Source organism: Crocodylus porosus, unplaced genomic scaffold (genome assembly GCF_001723895.1).
Source record: "Crocodylus porosus isolate Cpor-Errol unplaced genomic scaffold, CroPor_comp1, whole genome shotgun sequence".
Lineage (NCBI taxonomy): Eukaryota > Metazoa > Chordata > Crocodylia > Crocodylidae > Crocodylus > Crocodylus porosus.
In genome coordinates this window covers 22631138-22649892 of record NW_017728948.1, presented here as the reverse complement: position 1 = coordinate 22649892, position 18755 = coordinate 22631138, and the positions used below count along the sequence as shown (strand labels likewise).

At 46.4% G+C, this 18755-nt stretch overlaps 1 protein-coding gene across 2 annotated transcripts in view; it reads right to left on the bottom strand.

Annotated features, from left to right (window-relative positions):
- EVC2 (EvC ciliary complex subunit 2) overlaps nt 1–18755 on the bottom strand; it is a 175676-nt gene that overhangs the window by 136463 nt on the left and 20458 nt on the right. For both annotated transcript variants that reach the window (XM_019553168.1, XM_019553167.1), the window contains exons 4-5: nt 12775–12961; nt 1571–1680 (exon numbers count right to left, since the gene is read on the bottom strand). In XM_019553168.1, coding sequence (XP_019408713.1) covers nt 1571–1680; nt 12775–12961 — 297 coding nt within the window. The remainder of the gene's footprint in view (nt 1–1570; nt 1681–12774; nt 12962–18755) is intronic.

The window sequence follows — 18755 nt, the reverse complement described above, 5'->3', positions numbered from 1 at the left end:
CCAAGGCCGAGTACAAGGGGAGAATGACGTCCCGGGATTTGCTCGAGAAGCATCTATGGATGCAAGCCAGCGTTTTGGTCGCTTTACGCAGAATTCTTGAAAAAAATTTCATTTATGACAAGGACATGAGAAAGAAAACTGCTACAAAAGTCTAACAGAAGAGTTCAGTATCTTATTTACCAATAATGGGAGCAGCCGCTGTGTGGGAAATACTCCACTCCTAATTGGATACTCATTCAGAAATTAGAGAAGCTTCTCACAGCATTAACTGCTGCCTGCAAAGTCCTCAGGGGAGAACTGAAGGTCCACAAGAAAAACCTCAAAGGCAGCAAGTCTACTAAAAGCATCAAGACATTGCAAAAGTTTGCAAGCTAGAGACCACTAAGGAATGGGATAACTCAGAATGGACATTTCTTATCTTGTGACTCCCCTAATTCTGGAAATCACATCTTTAGTGTCTTCTTTACATACCCCAAATGTCTTTCCCCCTTAAAAGAGGACAATAAGGCAAGGGGAGATGTGCTTCTAGATCCAGTTTGAGACATGGAATTGTGAAATGACTTCAAGTCACCAAACCTCTCAAGAAACTGAACCTTAGTTGCTAACAGGAAACACACCTTGTCCTTAGAGAAATTAAGAAAACACTCTCAGAGGACTTACACAAACTGCTAGATCAATTGTTTTTTTATTCATCTTTTCTCCGACAGTGGCCAGATGTTTCAGAGGCAGGTATAAAATCTCATAAAAAGCAATAATGGAAAAACCTGTGCACAGGACGTTTTTATCCCTCATCGATTGGTGGCTGACATCTTTTTAACTGTAACTGATGTAATTGTTCGTTATATGTTGAATTTAAAGGGCCATTTTCACTAGGAAGATTGGCCATCTTCCAGACGCATCCTACAATTTAAAATAGCCTCTGAAAATTTCAGATACAAAGGATTTTAATAGATATGTCTGTATATATGTACAAAGCCATGACAAAAGAAATGACCAGAGGAATAATCCCATTAGAAAAGCCAAAGAAGAAATCTAAGATCATAATACAATTACAGAAAATTACCCTTCAAGTAGTAATGAATATAACGTCTTGCTGTTATAGACAGAATCCATGGAGTTCAAGCCTTCAACTTAGTGCAATACATTTAGAACCTTTATGTTATTTTTAGATGTATATGCTGCCCTTCCTAACAAAGGCTCTGGACAATTTAAAGTGAATTAAAGTAGGTATGTAACATATATGTACATTAATTGTACACTTTTTCTGAATACACAGATAAAATGGAGAAAGAACTCAGCATAAAAAGAGAATCATAAGCTAATACACAAACAAAACACCTCTAATCCTTTTACCTACTGGACTCATGAAACCTAAATCTACAAACCTTTCCAATCATTAATGAATGATACTCATATATATACTTCAAATATATTATAACCATTGTGAGAAGACATCTTAAAAACTTTGTTTCATCATGTCTGACTTAGGTAGACAAGAATAATTTCCAGAATTCCTACACTCTTTGTATATAGATTGTAAAGGAGTAAAATAATACTGAAGAGTAAGTACCAGTGATGTACTCCTGAAGGTCAGCTTAGCAGGCAGTGTCAACATCTTATTATTCCAGGTTTCTTTTACATCAAGAAGGGCAACGTAGTCTACTGAGTAGTATTCTCCACCTGTTATAAGAAAAGTGAATCAGCGACTAAATTTGAATCGGTGAGTGTGTTGTATCTGCCAGTAGTCCTTGAGCTTAGTCTTTATTTTCTTTATTAACTAGTAAATATTAAAAGCATGAGAAGAGCCCCTGAGCCTGCATGAGACACCCATCTGGGCTTGGTTTTTTCACAAGAAGATCACTCAGTTGAACTCCGTGAGAGCTACAGGGATTCAGGAATTCTAAAAATCAGTTTCAATGTGCTTCTAAAAGTCCCCTTAGGAGATGGATACAAATAGTTTGCAAAACTTACTTCAGAGGGAGAGGGAGAATGAGTGATAGAAGGCAAGCCAATCAACATAGTGTGTAAAACGGGCAGGATGAAGAGAAAATTCATTCTCCCCCAAGCAGACACTACTGCTCAGGGTCCAATGAAGATTTAGATGGTCCTGGCATGGCCCCCATATGCAGCATCCATAGGCAATGCCAGTGGCAATACCATTCTCCCATAGGGTAAATCCCCCACCTCCAGGTGGATGCAGGTACAGAGTTTGCATGCAAACATTTCCACCATTTCTCACCTGTAATGACTTACCAAATCTGACCCAATACACATCTAAGTACTCAAAGTACCAATAAACAATATATGCTTGATGGAGACTGAATTAAAAGGGGACAGAACTGTACTTCCTCTTTGAGAGAGACTTTGAAGTGCTCTCTCAAAATAAAAGATATTCTAGTTAAGAGTGGTCTCCTGTACAACTTTCATTGCTTTTGCTAAGTAGTTGATCCTGCTCCCACTAAAGCTTTTGTCACTGATTTCAATGGAAGTCAAAATGAATCTTTAATTTAGACTGTGTCTCTGAGATAGGCAATAATTCTGTATAACACACATCATATGTAAACATAACCCGTAGTATGAGCTACCACGTTTGCTCATCATCAGTTACAAGTGCTGAATTTGGCAGCCGACATACCAGTGGATAAAAAATAAAGCTAAGTTGTTCTGGTTGAGTCTGTCCTACTTAAGTCTTCTTTATACACTTTCCATTCTTGGAAAAACCAAGATTCAATTCAGCTTTAATGGAAACTGTTTTAGATTTGACAAAGGTTCAAGCTTGATTTGCTAATTCATTTTGAGAGAGGTAGTTGGCCAGTCTGAAATCAGGCTGAAGGCAGGATGCCATCCTAAAGACTAATTAATTCAGAGAGTCATAAACTTTTGCAGATGACAGCCTCTCTGAGGATCTGGGTAGAAAGCCAACAATTCTCTGATAACAGTTTCTAAATATGCAAGTCTTTAGTAACATCCACCAAGCCTCCATTATTGCAAATTTGCACAAAATATTAACTTCCAACCATAGAACAGACCCAGATGACCTGATACTGCTCTTCCCCTGGGAAAACTGTCAGTGATAAAATGCATCTATCATAACACTATTTAGTTCAGTGGTTCTCAACCTTTTTAGACTTGAAGCACCCCTTACAACAAGACTTGAAGCACCCTTTGGAAAATGCCAGCTCTCAGTTGTCACTAATTTTCTGACTACAGAAAAATACTTTAGTAATTCTCCTGTGGTAGAAAGAACATAAACAGGCCCAACTGTTTCAACATGACAGATTCCATTTTGAAAACTCTGGTTTTATGCTGTGAATCATGTTTACACATCTAACAGTACTAACATTGCGTTGTACTCTGTAGCATCTTTGAAATGATCTCAAGACACCTCAGGCTAGCAGGGTACACTGAGAATCACTAGCTTAGTTACTTAAAATGTATATAATGTAAGAATTTCAAAATGGACTAAGAGAACATGCAGGCAATATATGAGAGCAGAAAGCAAAGGTTTCAGATGCAGAGGAGAAACAAGGAGTCAGAAGATGGAGAATTCAATTAAGGATGCCAAGGCACCCCAAACAGAGTCTAGGGAGCAGGCTGAAACTAAGGCCATCGAGGGTTTGCATTTTTACTCCTATCCTCCTTTATTTACCCTCATTATAATTTGCTTGTGTTTGTTTGCTGCCTTATTTTGGAAAAGTCACTGCAACACCTTGCACAGACCTTTTAAAGTGTTAACAAACTTTATTGCTACCTTAGCTAGCCAACCTGCAAATATACTGGGGTGCATACAAACACCATAGTTTCTAAGGTTTCATAGTTTCTAGGGTCAGAAGGGACCTGAACAGATCATCAAGTCCGACCCCCTGCCCTGGGCAGGAACGAGTGCTGGGATCATAATAACCCAGCCAGATATCTATCCAAACTCCTCCTGAAGACCCACAAGGTAGAGGAGAGCACCACCTCCCATGGGAGCCCATTCCAGAGCCCGGAAGCCCTAACCATAAAGTAATGCCTCCTGATATCAAGCCAGAACCTACTCTCAATCAGTTTGTGGCCGTTATTCCTTGTTATCCCAGGTGGTGTGCAGGGGAACAGAGCCTTGCCTATCTTCCGCTGGTTCCCCCTGGTGAGTTTATAGACAGCCACCAGAACCCCTCTCAGACTTCCCTTGTGGAGGCTGAATGGATTCAGACCCTTTAGTTTATCTTCGTAGGGCCTGGCCTGCTGCCCCCTGACCACGTGAGTGGCTCTCCTCTGGACCCTCTCAAGATTAGCCACAACCCTCTTGAAGTGGACACAGTACTGGACACAGTACTCCAAACTGTGGCCTGGCCAGCACCACATGGAGGGGAAGGATCACCTCCCTGGACCTGCTTGTGATGCATCTGTGGAGGCACGACAAGGTGCGGTTGGCCTTACTATCCGCTTCCTCACATTGGTGGCTTATGTCCATCCTTCAGTCAACAATGACTCCAAGATCCCTTTCTGCCACCTTGTTGACAAGAAGGGTGTTCTCCAGCCGACAGGTGTGTTGCAGGTTCCCTCTCCCTAGATCCAGTGCCTTGCACTTGCTTGTGTTGAATTCCATTCTGTTCTCATCTGCCCACCTCTATAACTCTTCTAGATCTAGTTGGATTCTGTCCCTCCCCTCCAGTGTGCCCACTTCTCCCCACATCTTTGTGTCATCAGCGAATTTGGACAGCGTGCTTTCCATGCCTACCGCCAAGTAGCTGACAAAGATGTTGAATAGCACAGGCCCAAGGACCAAGCCCTGGGGAACTCCACTGCCCACATCCCTCCAGGTCGAAGACAACCCATCCCACCACCCTCTGGGTGCAGCCATCGAGCCAATTTGCCACCCATCTGAGTGTGTAAGCATTGATGCCACAGTCACCTAGTTTTTTACGAGCATGGAGTGAGAAATAGTGTCAAAGGCCTTCTTGATGTCTACATTCAAGATACATTCAAGATGGTCCCTTTACTCATGTTGGGCAACATATTAATTCAGAAGGACACTGTCTTCTGGTAGGCACTATGTAACATAAGTAAGGATAGCAACTACAGATTGAGAAAGACTACAAAATATAAAATGAAGGTCCCCATTTGAAGATAAGGTAAGGGTGAGGGGATCTGGGGCTCAGGTTGTGTTCTCGTCGATCCTTCCAGTTGAGGGAAAGAGCCCGGGCAGGAACAGCTGTTGGTGTTGCCAGCAGGGCTTTGGCCTTTTTGACCATGGGATGTTCTTCCAAGAAAAAGCATTGCTGGGAAGAGATGGGATCCACCTAGCAAAGAGAGGGAAGAGCATCTTCACGGACAGGCTCACTAATCTAGTGAGGAGTGCTTTAAACCAGGTTCACCAGGGCATGGAGACTGAAGCCTTAAGGTAAGTGAGGAAGTGGGAGACCTGGAGGAAGAGCAAGCAGGAGGGGGCAACAGGGGAAGTGTTCTCATACTTCCTGAGAAATCAAGGCAATCAGCTAGTTACCTCAGGTGCCTGTACACAAATGCACGTAGCCTGGGAAACAAGCAGGAAGAATTGGAGGTCCTCACGCCATCACAAAACTATGGCGTGATCAGAATAACAAAGACTTAGTGGGAGCTCATATGACTGCAGCACTGTCATGGATGGGTACAAACTGTTCAGGATGGACAAGCAGGGGAGAAGAGGAGGCAGAATTGTGCTTTATGTAAAAGAGCTGTATGACTGCTCAGAGCTCCAGTCTGAAACTGGAGATAGGCCTGCTGAGAATCTCTCAGTTAGGGTCAGAGGAAAGAGCAATAAGGGTGATGGGTGTCAGCTACAGATCACCAGACCAGGAGGAAGTGGTAGATGAGGCTTTCTTCAAACAGTTAGCAGAAGTTTCCTGATCACAGGCCCTGATTCCCATGGGGGACTTCAGTCACCCTGATATCTGCTGGGAGGGCAATACAGCAGTGCACAGGCAATCCAGGAAGTTTTTGGAGAGTACCGGGGAAAACTTCCTGGAGGAAGTGCTGGAGTGGCCAACTACAGGCCATGCTCTTCTTGACTTGCTGCTCACAAACAATTGAATTGGTGGATGAATTGGTGGGCAATGTAGTAGCGGATGGCAACCTGGAAGCAGTGACCACAAGATGACTGAATTCAGGATCCTGAGGAAATAAAGGAGGGAGAGCAACAGAGTAAGGACCATGGACTTCAGAAAAGCAGACTTCATCTTGCTTAGGGAACCCATGGGCAGGATCCCCTGAGAAGCCAATCTGAGGGGGAGAAGAGTCCAGGACAGCTGGCTGTACTTTAAAGAAGTACTGAGAGTGCAGAAACAAACCATCCTGATGCGCATGAAGACTAGAAAATATGGCAGAAGACCAGTTTGGTTTAGCAGGGCACTCTTCAGTAAACTAAATCACAAAAATGAAGCTTATAAGAAGTAGAAACTTCAAGAAATAATGAGGGAAGAATGTAAGGTCATTGCTCAGGCATGCAGGGATGAAGTCAGGAAGGCCAAAGCGCAACTGGAGTTGCAGCTAGCAAGGGATGTGAAGGGTAACAAGAAAGGTATCTACAAGTATGTCAGTAGCAAGAGGAGGATCAAGGAAAGTTTGGGTCTCTTAGTGAATGGGGGAGGCAACCTTGAGACACAGGATGCAGAAAAAGCTGCTCAATGCCTTTTTTGCCTCCATCTTCACAGATAGACTACTGCACCAGGCAGCACAGTTTGGGGAGGAGGTGAGTAGTGGTAAAAGAACAGGATAGGAACTATTTAGAAAAGCTGCACGGGGCTGCATGGGATGCACCCAAGGCTGCTGAGGGAGTTGGCTGATGTGATTGCAGAGCTGCTAGTCATCATCTTTGAATACTCATGGTGATCAGGAGAGGTCCCAGATGACTGGAAAATGGCAAACATAGTGCCCATATTTAAAAAAGGAAACAAGGAGGATCCAGAGAACTACAGGCCAGTCAGCTTCACCTCAATCCCAAGAAAAATCATGGAGAAAATCCTCAAGGAATCAATTTCTCAGTACTTAAAGGAGAAGAAGGTTATTAGGAACAGTCACTAGGGGCAAGTCATGCCTGACCACCATCTTTTATGATGAGATGACTGGCTCTGTGGACCCTGGGAGACCAGTGGATGTGGTATACCTTGATTTTTTATATGGTCTCCTACAACAGTCTCACAGGCAGGCTAAGGAAGTATGGGCTGGAAGAATGGATTGAAAGGTGGATAGAAAACTGGCTGGAGCATCAGGCTTGGAGAATAGCAATCAATGCCTCAATGTCTAGTTGGCAGCAAGTATCAAATGGAGTGCCCCAGGGATCGGTCCTGGGTCCAGTTTTATTCCATGTTTTCAATAACAACCTGGAAGATGGCATAGAGTGCACCCTCAGCGAATCTGCAGATGACACCTAGCTGGGGAGAGTAGTAGATATGCTGAATGGTAGGGCTAGGATTCAGAGTGACCTAGACAAATTGGAGGATTGGGCCAAAATAAATCTCATGAGGTTCAACAAGGACAAGTGCAAAGTTCTGCACGTAGAATGAAAGAATCCCATGCACCACTACAGGTTGGGGGTGACTGGCTGGGCAGCAGCCCTGCAGAAAAGGACCTGGGGGTTACCGTGGACAATAAGCTAAATATAAGCCAGCAGTGTGTCCTTGTTGCCAAGAAGGCTAACAGCATCCCAGGCTGCGTTGGTAGGTGTGTTGCCAGTAGGTCAAGGGAAGTGATTACTCCCCTCCATTCAGCACTAGTGAGGCCACATCTGGAGTACTGTGTTCAGTTTTGGGCCCACCACTACAGAAAAGATGGACAAATTGGAGACAGTCCAGTGGAGGGCAAGAAAAATGGTGAGTGGGCTGACTTATGAGGAGAGGCTGAAGGAACTGGGCTTATTTAGTCTAGAGAAAAGGAGACTGACAAGGGATTTATTAGCAGCTTTAAGCTAGATGGGTTTCAAAAGAGGATGGAACTAGACTGTTCTGTGGTGGCAGATGACAGAACAAGGAACAATGGTCTCAAATTGCAGCAAGAGAAGTTTAGCTTAGATATTAGGAAGAATTTTCCCACTAAGAGGATAGTAAAACACCGGAACAGGTTACCCAGAGAGGTGATGGACTGACTCTCCATCCTTGGAGGTCTTCAAGACCTAGCTAGACAAAGCTTTGCCTGGGATGGTCTAGTTGGGGATGGTCTTGTTTTGAGCAGGAGGTTGGACTTGATGATCTCCCAAGATTCCTTCCAACCCTCATTTGCTATGATTCTATGATATCAGGATAGGTATATACATCTCTTACCTATTAACACTAGCAATGTTTTTGGTCCCATTTCTTCATTTTTTTCCCATGCAGATAATGTTTTGTGCCAATATGGAACCAACTGTAGCCTTATATTTTTAAATTTGATTTTTAAAGATTCTTTTAAACCAGTTATTCTTAACCAGGGTACCAAAGACCCCTGAGATGCAACAAGATGCTTTTAAGGGTGCCACTCACTATTAGTATGGTTAGGTGTGCAATTACCCACAAATTACCTACAACATAAACCCAGTTTTCAAATAGGAATACATAGTGTCAAAAACATTTTGACCATTTGTGCTCTTTCTGAGTTCTCTGCAACAAATTAATTGCCATATTATTTTTCTGTAGTCAAAAAAATGAGTGAAAGCTAAGAGTTGGCATTTTCTGAGAGGTGCCTTGAGTCTAACAAAGTTGAGAACCACCATCTTAAACTTGTTATTGAGCAAGGTATTTGGTTATACTGAATTGAATGTACCTATTTTATTTATTTGTCTCTTTGTTTTATATGCCACTATTTATCCCAACAAAGGCTAAGGGAATCTTAAAATAAGAAATGTAATGACTTATAAAAGTGCATACAATATTAAAATAGGATATAAAACAAACATTCGCTAAACAATATCCCAGCTGAGCCTTGCTTGTTAAATGTCTGCCCAAATGGGAAGGTCTTACAGTGCTTCCAAAAGATGCCCAGGTTCAGGCTCTGATGGGCCTCAATGAGGAGTTCTAAAGCTGAGGAGGAACTACCGGGAATGACTTCCCATATGTTTGCAACAAGAGACCCTGGCTCATTGGTGGTACTTGTAATTGGATGCTCTCAGTTGAACTTAGGGATTAAGATGGGGAATACAGAAGAATGTGGTCCTTTAGGAATACAGGATCCAGACTGTTAGGGCAGGGGCAGGCAAAATACGGCCCGCGGGCTGGATCCAGCCCACCAGGACATTCCATCTGGCCCACAGGGCCACTAAAATATTTAGAAAATTAATATATACCTGTCCCTGGCTGCCTGTCAAAGATGACAGGAGCCAGGAGCAATAGGACCCAGGGGGAGCTGGCAGCAGAACTAAGGAGCCACAGTAGCAAGTCCAGGCCCCCCTCCAGCTCTACCCACCCCAAGCCCCAGCCAGAAGCTTCTGCCTAGGAGGGGCTTCTGGAGGCTTGTGGCCTGGGACTGTTTCTGCCTCCCTGCAGTGAGGGAAATACAGATAAGAAGGAGCGGGGGGAGGGAGGCAGGGGAGGACCATGGGTGATTGCTCCAGTCCTCAGGGCTGGCTGAGCTGGCTCCTACAGTCCCGGTGCTGTAGCTTGGAACCATGTGGTACCAGAGGCCAGGCTGGGGGTGAGCAGGGAAATGGCTGTGGCAGGCAGAGGAATGGGGCAGTAAGCAGGTGGGTGAACTGCAGCGAGAGCTGGGTGGGACTGCAGGGCCTGCGCTGGTGCCCTGAGGCCAGCACCAGCAAGGCCCAGAGCAGAGCAGTAGGAGCATGGGGGCAGGCTGCCAGGGGCTCTATGGATTCAAGCTGATTCCCTTCTCTCCCTGCTTGAGCAATGAAGCCCAGCTCCATAGAACCCCTATGTAACAGGGAACCCTAGCCCTGCTACTAGAAAGCAGACCCACCCCTTTAAGGCCCGAACCTTCTGGGCCCAGAGAACTGGTGCGGAAGAGGTTAATAGCTGGGCCAGGCTGACTAGTCAGCTGACCAAAAGAGGAAGGATTATAAGAACCGTTCTGATTATAAGGGCAGAACAGCAGTAGGGAGGCAGGCAGCTGAAATGCATCCCAAAGATCCAGGGAGAAGCTTAGCGAGCAGTCCAAAAGTTGGAAGAGGAAACTCTGGAAACCATGCGAGATAACAGATGCCCCATGAGCCAACAGATGGGATCCGAAACACGAACCCGGAGTAAATGTAAGATGACATAATCACTTGTTTCTTTTTATTATTATTTTATTGAGGGCAGTTATGGCACCCGGATGGGACTATCTACATTTCATTTGATTATTGAGGACCAGTGGCTTGGGAGAAGCTATTAGGGGATGGAAGAGGCCTCATAGGGGGTCCATGGCAGCATGCAGACCCCAGCACCAGTGAGGGTGCAGCTTTTGAGAGACATGAACCCCTGGTATTTGAAGGACTATTTTTGAAAGCCAGGTGAGAACTGGTGCACCAGAATGCAGTTACATTTTGTCTTTGTTTTGTTTGGACTAACAAAGGCAGGTTTGGGTTGTGTCCAGGTTTTGAACCCATGACCTGCCAGTTGTGGGTCTGGCTCCCAGGCCTCTGGGCCAGGCTCCATAAAGGAAGAGGAAAAGCTAGAGCCTTGGAGTCACACCCGGTTTAATGGGTTCGGAGGGGGAGGCCTAGCCAGAGAAAACAGGGGTCACGCCATAATAGAAGAGACCCCAACATACCCAAAATAATAGGCAGTCTCCCAGTCAAAAAAAAAAAATTCTATCAAGACATGACAGGCGAGATTAGGGCAGGACTGAAGAATTACAGAGCAGGCCTCAAGGGTACCCCACATAAGGTGTAGATAACCAGAAAGATGGCTCCGGGGAGAGTGACCTGTCACACCCTGGCAGCCCAGACCCCGTGCTCCTGCCATCCCACTCTGGACCCCACCAGCACTGGCCACAGTGAACTGGTGTGGGCCCCATGCTTCTGCCTGGCTGTTGCTGTACTCCTCATGACCGCTAACTGCCCCTTGCCCCCCGCCTGCCGCAGCCATTTCCCCACTCCAACTGCACCCGCCACATTCTGGCACTACATGGTTCCCAGCTGCACCGCCAGGACCGCAGGAGCAGCTGGGATGTGGTGCTGGAGCAGCTGAGGGGGGGAGGGGGAGGGGGGAGCAGAAGGAGAAGGGCAGCATTGGCAGATAGGGTGGGGCAAGTGGAAGTGAGTGGGAGCATGGGGCCAGGAGCAGCAGAAGCATGGAGCCTGGGCTTGCAAGAGTGCTAGCAGGGGCGCTGCCTGCCACAGGGCAGGGTGGGGGCAAGCCCTTCCCCTCTACTCAAACCACAACCCTTCCCAGGCAGCTTCCCCCCACACATTCACAGCCCCCCACAAAACCCATACGCACCCACACCCCCCACATCTATCCACCTTGCCACAAATCCCACACATGCCCTCCCCCACACGCCACATACCCACAAACATATACGCACCCTTCCACAATTCTATCTATATAAAGGGCTTAGTCCATCTGTCTATATATCTGTCCATAATGCTCTCGGAGCACTCTGACTGGTTCTCTGGGCAGGCAATCACAATGTTTACTGAAACAACCAATCAGAATGCTCCACACAGATACATACACAGCCAGACCGGGGGGGTGGGGGAGGAGAACCTCTTGGAATGCTCAAGCTTGGAGGTGGCAGTGGGGCGGGGCAGGCCGGGGGCGGAGGGAATCGCAGGGTCAGAGTAGGACAGTGGAGCGCTGCGATGATGGCAGGGACGGAGCCCTCCCCACCCCGCATCATTCTTAATGGGCAATTCACCAGTATACAAGAGTAAGACTTAATTTTAAGCTATTGTATTGTCACTTCTACGTACACTACACAAACCCATGTAAATCAGGACTTTTTTTTAATGAAATTAATGTTGTAGGATGTTTGATTTTTAGAATGTAATTTGGTATTTTTCTGGTTCAGTCAAAATCAGCACTTTGAATTGTACCTGAAAAACTATCAGAAGCCAATGAAGAAACTGGAGCTCCGGTTCCATATTCCCTGGTGACCTACCCTGTCAGAAAGCGACTGCCATGTTCTACACCAGCCACAGTTTCCCGAGAGTCATCAAGGGAAGCCCCACATACTTTACCTTTTGTAAACTTGAGGCTAGACTAACTAGTTTAGACAAATTTGAATGAAGAACACTTGTTCATGGAAGCTTTCATGCAATAAAAAAAATGCAAAGAATCCTTCTGGCTTTTTTGAAGGAATTGAATTCTGCACTCACAGACCTCAGAGAGGGCCCTAAAGCTTAGTGCTAAATTTGACATGACTGTCTTTGAGGTAAAAGAAAGTAAAGCTGCAGAATTTAAAACAGTGATAAAAGTTTCTGGAATGTTTAAGCTAGGTGACCATTCATCTTTTTTTCAGGACAGTATTGTTTAAATATTTGTTGTGAATGTCCTGTTGGTTTGGTCAAATGAAAGTTTTGGTTACATTTTCAGAAACCTATGTTTCTGGTGTTTTCCAGGCAGGGGATATGCGAGGTCACCACTGGTCCTTTGGCATTCTGCCCTCCCCCTGCCTCTCAGATAACACCAGAGCTTAAAAACAGCTGAAAGTGCCAGAGAGTTGGGGGACAGTTAAGTATCCTGTTGTGAAACTCAGGAAATATTGTCAGCCTCATTTAAGCTGCCTTATTAATTGGAGAGTTGTGGATTGTAAGCTATATCACCAGAATGAACAGTTAAATATCTTAATATGGAAGTAGTTTGACTTCCTACATTTCAGTCAACTATGTAACCATTTGTAGCTAGTTACCTTGCAGGAATGTTCTCCTGTATATCTGGAACCCATCTGCAGTCTTATTACCACTGGTTTCTTTAACATGAAGGCCAGTCACATTGTCCAGCAGGATGAGATCTGTGAGATTAGCTGTGGATGGCATGTTGGTGTTATTAATCAGAAGTCTAACGTGAGCAGTTTGGGGGTCATGCTGAGTGGCAACCTACAAAAAGAAACAGAAATAGCTTTTGTCTTGAAGCAAAACAACTGAATTTCTTAAATGCAAGCTACTAAGTCCAGTTACTGATAAAAAAAAAAATATTTTGTGGGTACACTTATTTTTGAGGGCATTTAAATCACCTAACAACGTCATTCTCCATTTGATTTCAAACTCCCAAAGAGATTTTAATCTCCCACACGTCAAGCTGTTGCTTGGAGACAAGGCGATAGAAAGCCTGTAGCTTGATATCCAGGATAATAGCTCATGCAGAGAAAGAAGCAAGAGGAAACAAGAATCTGAAAATCTCAGCAAGACCTCATATCAGAGAACTGGATTTTAGCTTCTAATCAGGTTTTGGAAAATTCCAGATATGAGGATGGGCCTCTAGCAAGTCACACATGCTGCCATTTCATTCTCTGCAGGCAGTTTTATCTCCTCTTTCAACCCCTTTAGTAGCACCCGTGTTCTGCAGGGGTGGTGTCACCCTAGTTCTCCTTTCCTTCACTCCACTCAGAGCTGGGAAACCTACCTTAATACCAATGGGACCCAAATTCTGGCTTCCACTTAGTGGGGAGGCATATAAAGTAATGAGTTGTTCCTGAGACCTCTGAAAATTTAGGGCATTGACAGATGTGAAAAAAAGGGAAAAAAAAAGAACAGAGCTTTACCAGAAGAGACAGAACATTAGTTCAACCTGGCTCTGCAACGTCTTTATAGATCAGGTGCTTCAGTGGGTCTTTTTGGTGCTTTTATCTGATAGTTGATTTAATCGGCTATTAACAGGGGCTGACAACTGGGGGTACGCGTACCCCTGGAGATAATTGGGAAGGCCCCAGGGGGTATGCGGCAGTGGCATGGAGAAGTGGGGGCTACGGCCGCCAGCATTTTGCACCACTTGCACTGCTACATGCCACATGCTACCAGTGCTTTTGTTTTTGCTGGTGCCACACACCACCAGCACTTCCGCCGCTGCATGCTGCTGGCACTTCCGGTTTTGCTGCTGTGCACCACTGACTCTTCCAGCTTCTGCCACATGGGTGTGTGGGGGACCCCCACTCCCAGTCATCAATCAGCCATCAAGGGACTCCATGCTTCTCAACCAGCCACTGAGGATACACCAACCAAAAAAAGTTGAGAACCACTGAGCTCTTAGATAAAAGTGCCGAAAAGCCCTGCTGAAATGCCCGATCTATACAGATATTGGGCAACTGGCTCCAACTAATGTGATCCCCCCGTCTGGGCCTGTGCTATGGTCAGTGTGAGGGCATGTCAGTTTTTGTTTTTTTTCACATCTGTAAGCAGCCCTGGTTTCTAAGTGAAGGGAAACAAGAAACAGAAAATAAACTGCATTTTACTCTCAAAACAGACTCAGTTAAAATAAAACTGAATAGGAACAGGTGAGGAAACTGAAGATATCAAATAAGAGAATAACCAACCAATACTTCAAAAACAGCTGATCCAAACCGATCCACAAATCTGTGGGAAGTGTGAACTTAAAAATCTTTGTGGATTTCGGCTTAAATATCTACAAACTATATACAAATAATAAATGCCATTACATTGTATACAAGCGCTCTACAGAAGGGTAGGTTTCCCCTTCTGGAGAGCTGACAGCTCCTTTTTTAGGATATAACATGTCTTGAGTTATATCAAGCTCTGGCCATTCTCTGGTTCCAGGTTCAAAGAGAAGCCACCCACACAATGTCAGCCCTCACAGACACAATGTAATCTTGGGGCTCACTCTCTTCTTTGTGGAGCCAGAGCCTTAGATGAATCTAAAACCTTCTTGCTGAAAGACACAAAATGAGGCCTTCTCTTCTGCTGTAGGCTAGTGCTCCCTTAGTCCCTCTAACCTGTGGTATTACAGGCAACTTGCTCCCCACTAGCACTGTGCCTAATGAGCTTAGTTCACCCGTTGAACAGATCTAGCCATGTGGACCAGTTGTATACCAGGCAAAGTCAACCATGCTGTGACACGTACTCCACAAGTAACTCCTCCTTTGCTTCCCAATACAAAGTCACGCACAAGGCATCCAAGGCCTACTCTTGGTTGCCTGATGTGTTCACTGGGCTCCAACTCTGCCTATAAGGACCAGATTTGAGGAAGGCAGAGATGACAGAGAAAGCCTCGGTTTTATTTCTACAGTTGCTGCCCATAGTGTAATTTAGCAAGCAGGACCTATCCCCAAGCATCAATTTAGAGGGTAGAATGGCAGTCTTGGGGAGCCTGGACTGCTGCATTGCATGCAGCCATAGGATCTGATGGTGCTCAAGGAGCTTGTGATGCAGCAGCTCCTGTTCCAGGAGATAACTGCTTAACATCTTTCCGCCAGCCCTCCTGGGCTGCCTGCGCTCAGCACCCTCTCCTCTGTCCAGGGCACCAAAATTCCTAGTTTCATCGCTGGTCACTACTGCCTTTGTCTATGGGATCTGACCCTCCCGTGTATCCAACAAGGGTAATTTTGCCTCTTGTGAAAAAGGCCCTTCCCAAAGCCAGTCTGTGACGGGGCAGGCTTTCATGCCCAGTGCAAGCACTGGCCTGACTCCTGTCTACAAGTCAGTTGCCACCTCACTCTCCTGCCACACCTTGATGTAATAATATTGAGGTGTCAATTAGGCAGGAGGCTTCCCATTTTGAACCCCAATATTTAGTGGGGGGAGATCTGCAGCTCCATTCCACCCCTACACTGTGGCCCAAGCTTTGCAGATGGCATCCCAGGTAGCTAAACTCAGCCATTACCTTCACCTATTAGCTATGGTCCCCTCTCTGGGACCTTTGGCTCCTCCTTAGGCCCTGGCCCCATCTCAGGCTAGTCGGAACCCTGAGCTTCTTTGCTCTGTGGGCATCCCTCGCAGATGGCATCACTGTATGGCTTCAGAGCCACACTGGGCCCCACTATATTCCAGACTGACATTCAGACCCCAACCTGGATCCCTCCTACTCAGAGGGCCTAACCTCTGCCATCATTCTGGGACCTAGACCCCTTTTCCTCCCGGCAGTGGCCCCTCCAGGACCTCTGGCCTCACAGGTACTGGCCTCGCCTCTAGGCCAGTCAGGAGTACAGACCGCTGGCTCTGGCCATCCCTTGTGGTGGGCGCTCTTGCCCTTTGACCCTCATGGTCCTGGCCTCAGCCAGTCAAGGCTCTCTGGGTAAGTTCTCGAGCAGCTAGCTTTCTCAGGCCCTTCCAAACGTTGTTCTTGCTCTCTGGGCTTGTGGACCACATGGTTACTCTGGACCCACCCTAGGCCTACTCTTCTGCCATCAATGGGTTCCTCCACCCCTCACCAGGTTCTTGGGCCTTATGCCCCATGGGCCTCAGGCCCCACTCAGTGGGTCTTGGTCCCTGCCTCAGGCACCACTCTGTGGACCTGGGCCCTGTGTTTTTCTATTGGGGTGTGCTCTCCTAGCCTTCCCCTCCAAAAGGTACCCACAAGCCCCATTCTTGCCTTTCACTGCAGAGGCACAGGTGTGACATTTCCTGGACACTGCCCTGCCGCAGGCAGCCCCAGCACACCATCCAACTCCAGCAGGGCGCAGTTTCAGGTCTTACCAAGGACCCACAGGAACCTCCTCCATCCCCATAGTTCCTAGCTTAACTTCCAGGTGTTCCAGGAGCAGCAGACCTGTGCATTTTGCATCCCAGGCCTCACATTTTGATTTGTCCCCTTGATACTGCACCTCATCATTTCTAGGAGTTGACTGGCTGCAGTTGGGCAAGCAGAGTGACACATACCATGGTATGCTTTCCCCTTCTCTTAATCCTCCCTGTCTGCAATCATAATGACATATGGTCTTTCCATATGGAAAAGTATAAAGTCTTCACCAGTTACATCCCTAGCTCTGGGTAAAATAAGGGTCCATTACACAGTCACTAAAACCTGAGCCCCTTCTGTCACTCATTAATCAATATTCAAACCTTTAACAACATTGCTCCAGCCTTACTTCTCTTATACACTGGTTGCTACCTCACCAGTGAAGCCAGCATCAACACTACGTTCATCTGCTTTTCTCACAAATATTCCTACTTTATTCAATGTCTTTGTAGGAAAAGCTCTTCATGAACTGCTACTCTGCACTCAAGTCTTACTTCTATTGCATATACTAATGCCATACGTCTTTATTTATTCTATCAGGCCATACTCTAGTTTTCAATGAATAATTGTGTGATTCTATTAAACTTACCCACAACACCCATGCTACATATTGCCTTCTTTTCCCCTCATTATTACCATTGCCTTGGCATTCGCATCAATCACAGCTGTCCTAAAACAATGGGGGCCAACCTTTTTGAGCGGCATGCCACAAATTAGCTCTGCACCCTCCCTGAGTGCCACTCTAGTCCCCTTTCTCTGTTCAATCTGCCGCTCTACTCTTCTTCCTGCCTTGTGTTCCCTAGCTGGCCTAAAACACTACCAAATCAGACTGAGAGCACGTTATACAAGACTAGCACATGGTTTAGATGATTACTACATAAGATACTTGGTGCATCTACATGACACGTTACTGCATATTTATTTCGTACTTGTATAACTTGGATTACTGATCAGCAACAGCACTGGCAAATGCCTTTTTAGTGATGCTACTGCCCAGCAGCCTAATAATATTGTGCAGTAGTGTATTAGCACTGTTTGTGCTGTGACGCGTTACAGTGCAGTATTACTCAGCTACCATGCAGTTAGTGTAGAGGTGCACAATTATTTCGGCTGGAGAGCTGCTTAACAAGTTTTGGTGAGTTTGAGGGCCTCATGGGTAGCACCACCCTTTGACAGATGCTCTTCCCCTGGGTCACCACCTTGGGACCAGAAGTCCTGCCCCTAGCGCCTGACCTTTTCACTGGAAGTCCCTCCCCTTGCCCCAGAAGTACTCCTTTTGGGAGCGGGGGTTGCCATCTTGAAACTAGAAAAAAAAATCTCAAGTGAAAAAAACACCATCTACTATAACTTATTTTAATTTTATTTAAACAAATATTTTGTCCTGATTTCTGTGTGTTTGCATAGTGTATCTAGAGGTGATTGTATAATAGCTCAAAATAGAGTCTTACTCTTGCACATTGTGTGTGGGGAGAGTAAGGGGGTGTATGTGAGGGGGGTTGGGGAGTGGGTACGTGTGGGGATGTGTGTGTATGGTGGCTGGGGTGTGTAGGGGAGTATGGGGTGGGTGTGCAAGGGTGTGGGTGTGAAGTATGTGGTTGGGGTGGGGTTGTGTGGGAGGATGTGGGGGCATGCTGGGGGGTGGGGTGTGTCGGGGGTTGTAGGGTTATGGTGAGGGGTGGGAGTGTGTGGGGGGGACTGTGGGAGGTTGTGAATGTGTTTGGGTATGGTGGATGGAGGGACCATGTGTGTGGGGGGAGGTTGGGGGGAGTTCCTCAGAGTCCCTGGAATGTGCAAGTCCCTGGAACTGCATGTGGTAGCAGTAAGCGGGGCCAGCCCTGCCCAGCCCAATCGCACGCAGTCCCCCACACTCCCACCCCAGTCCCCAGCTGCACATGGCAACAACATGTAGGGCCGGCCCCACCCAGCCCAACGGTATTCCTGCCCAAGTCCCCAGTTGTACATGGTGGCAGGGTGAGGGGCCAGCCCCACCCAGCACCATAGAATGTAGCTCCCACCCAAGTCCCCAGATACATATGGTGGCAGTGTGTGGGGCCAGCCTGACCTGGCTCCATAGTGCACAGCTTCCTGCACTCCCAGCCCCCTTTCCCCAGCAGGAGTCCTTGGCCCCAGGCTAGCTGGGGCCCTCACCTGAATTTCCAGGCTCCTAGGCAGGGAAGGCTGGGAACAGCCACAGGTGGCCAG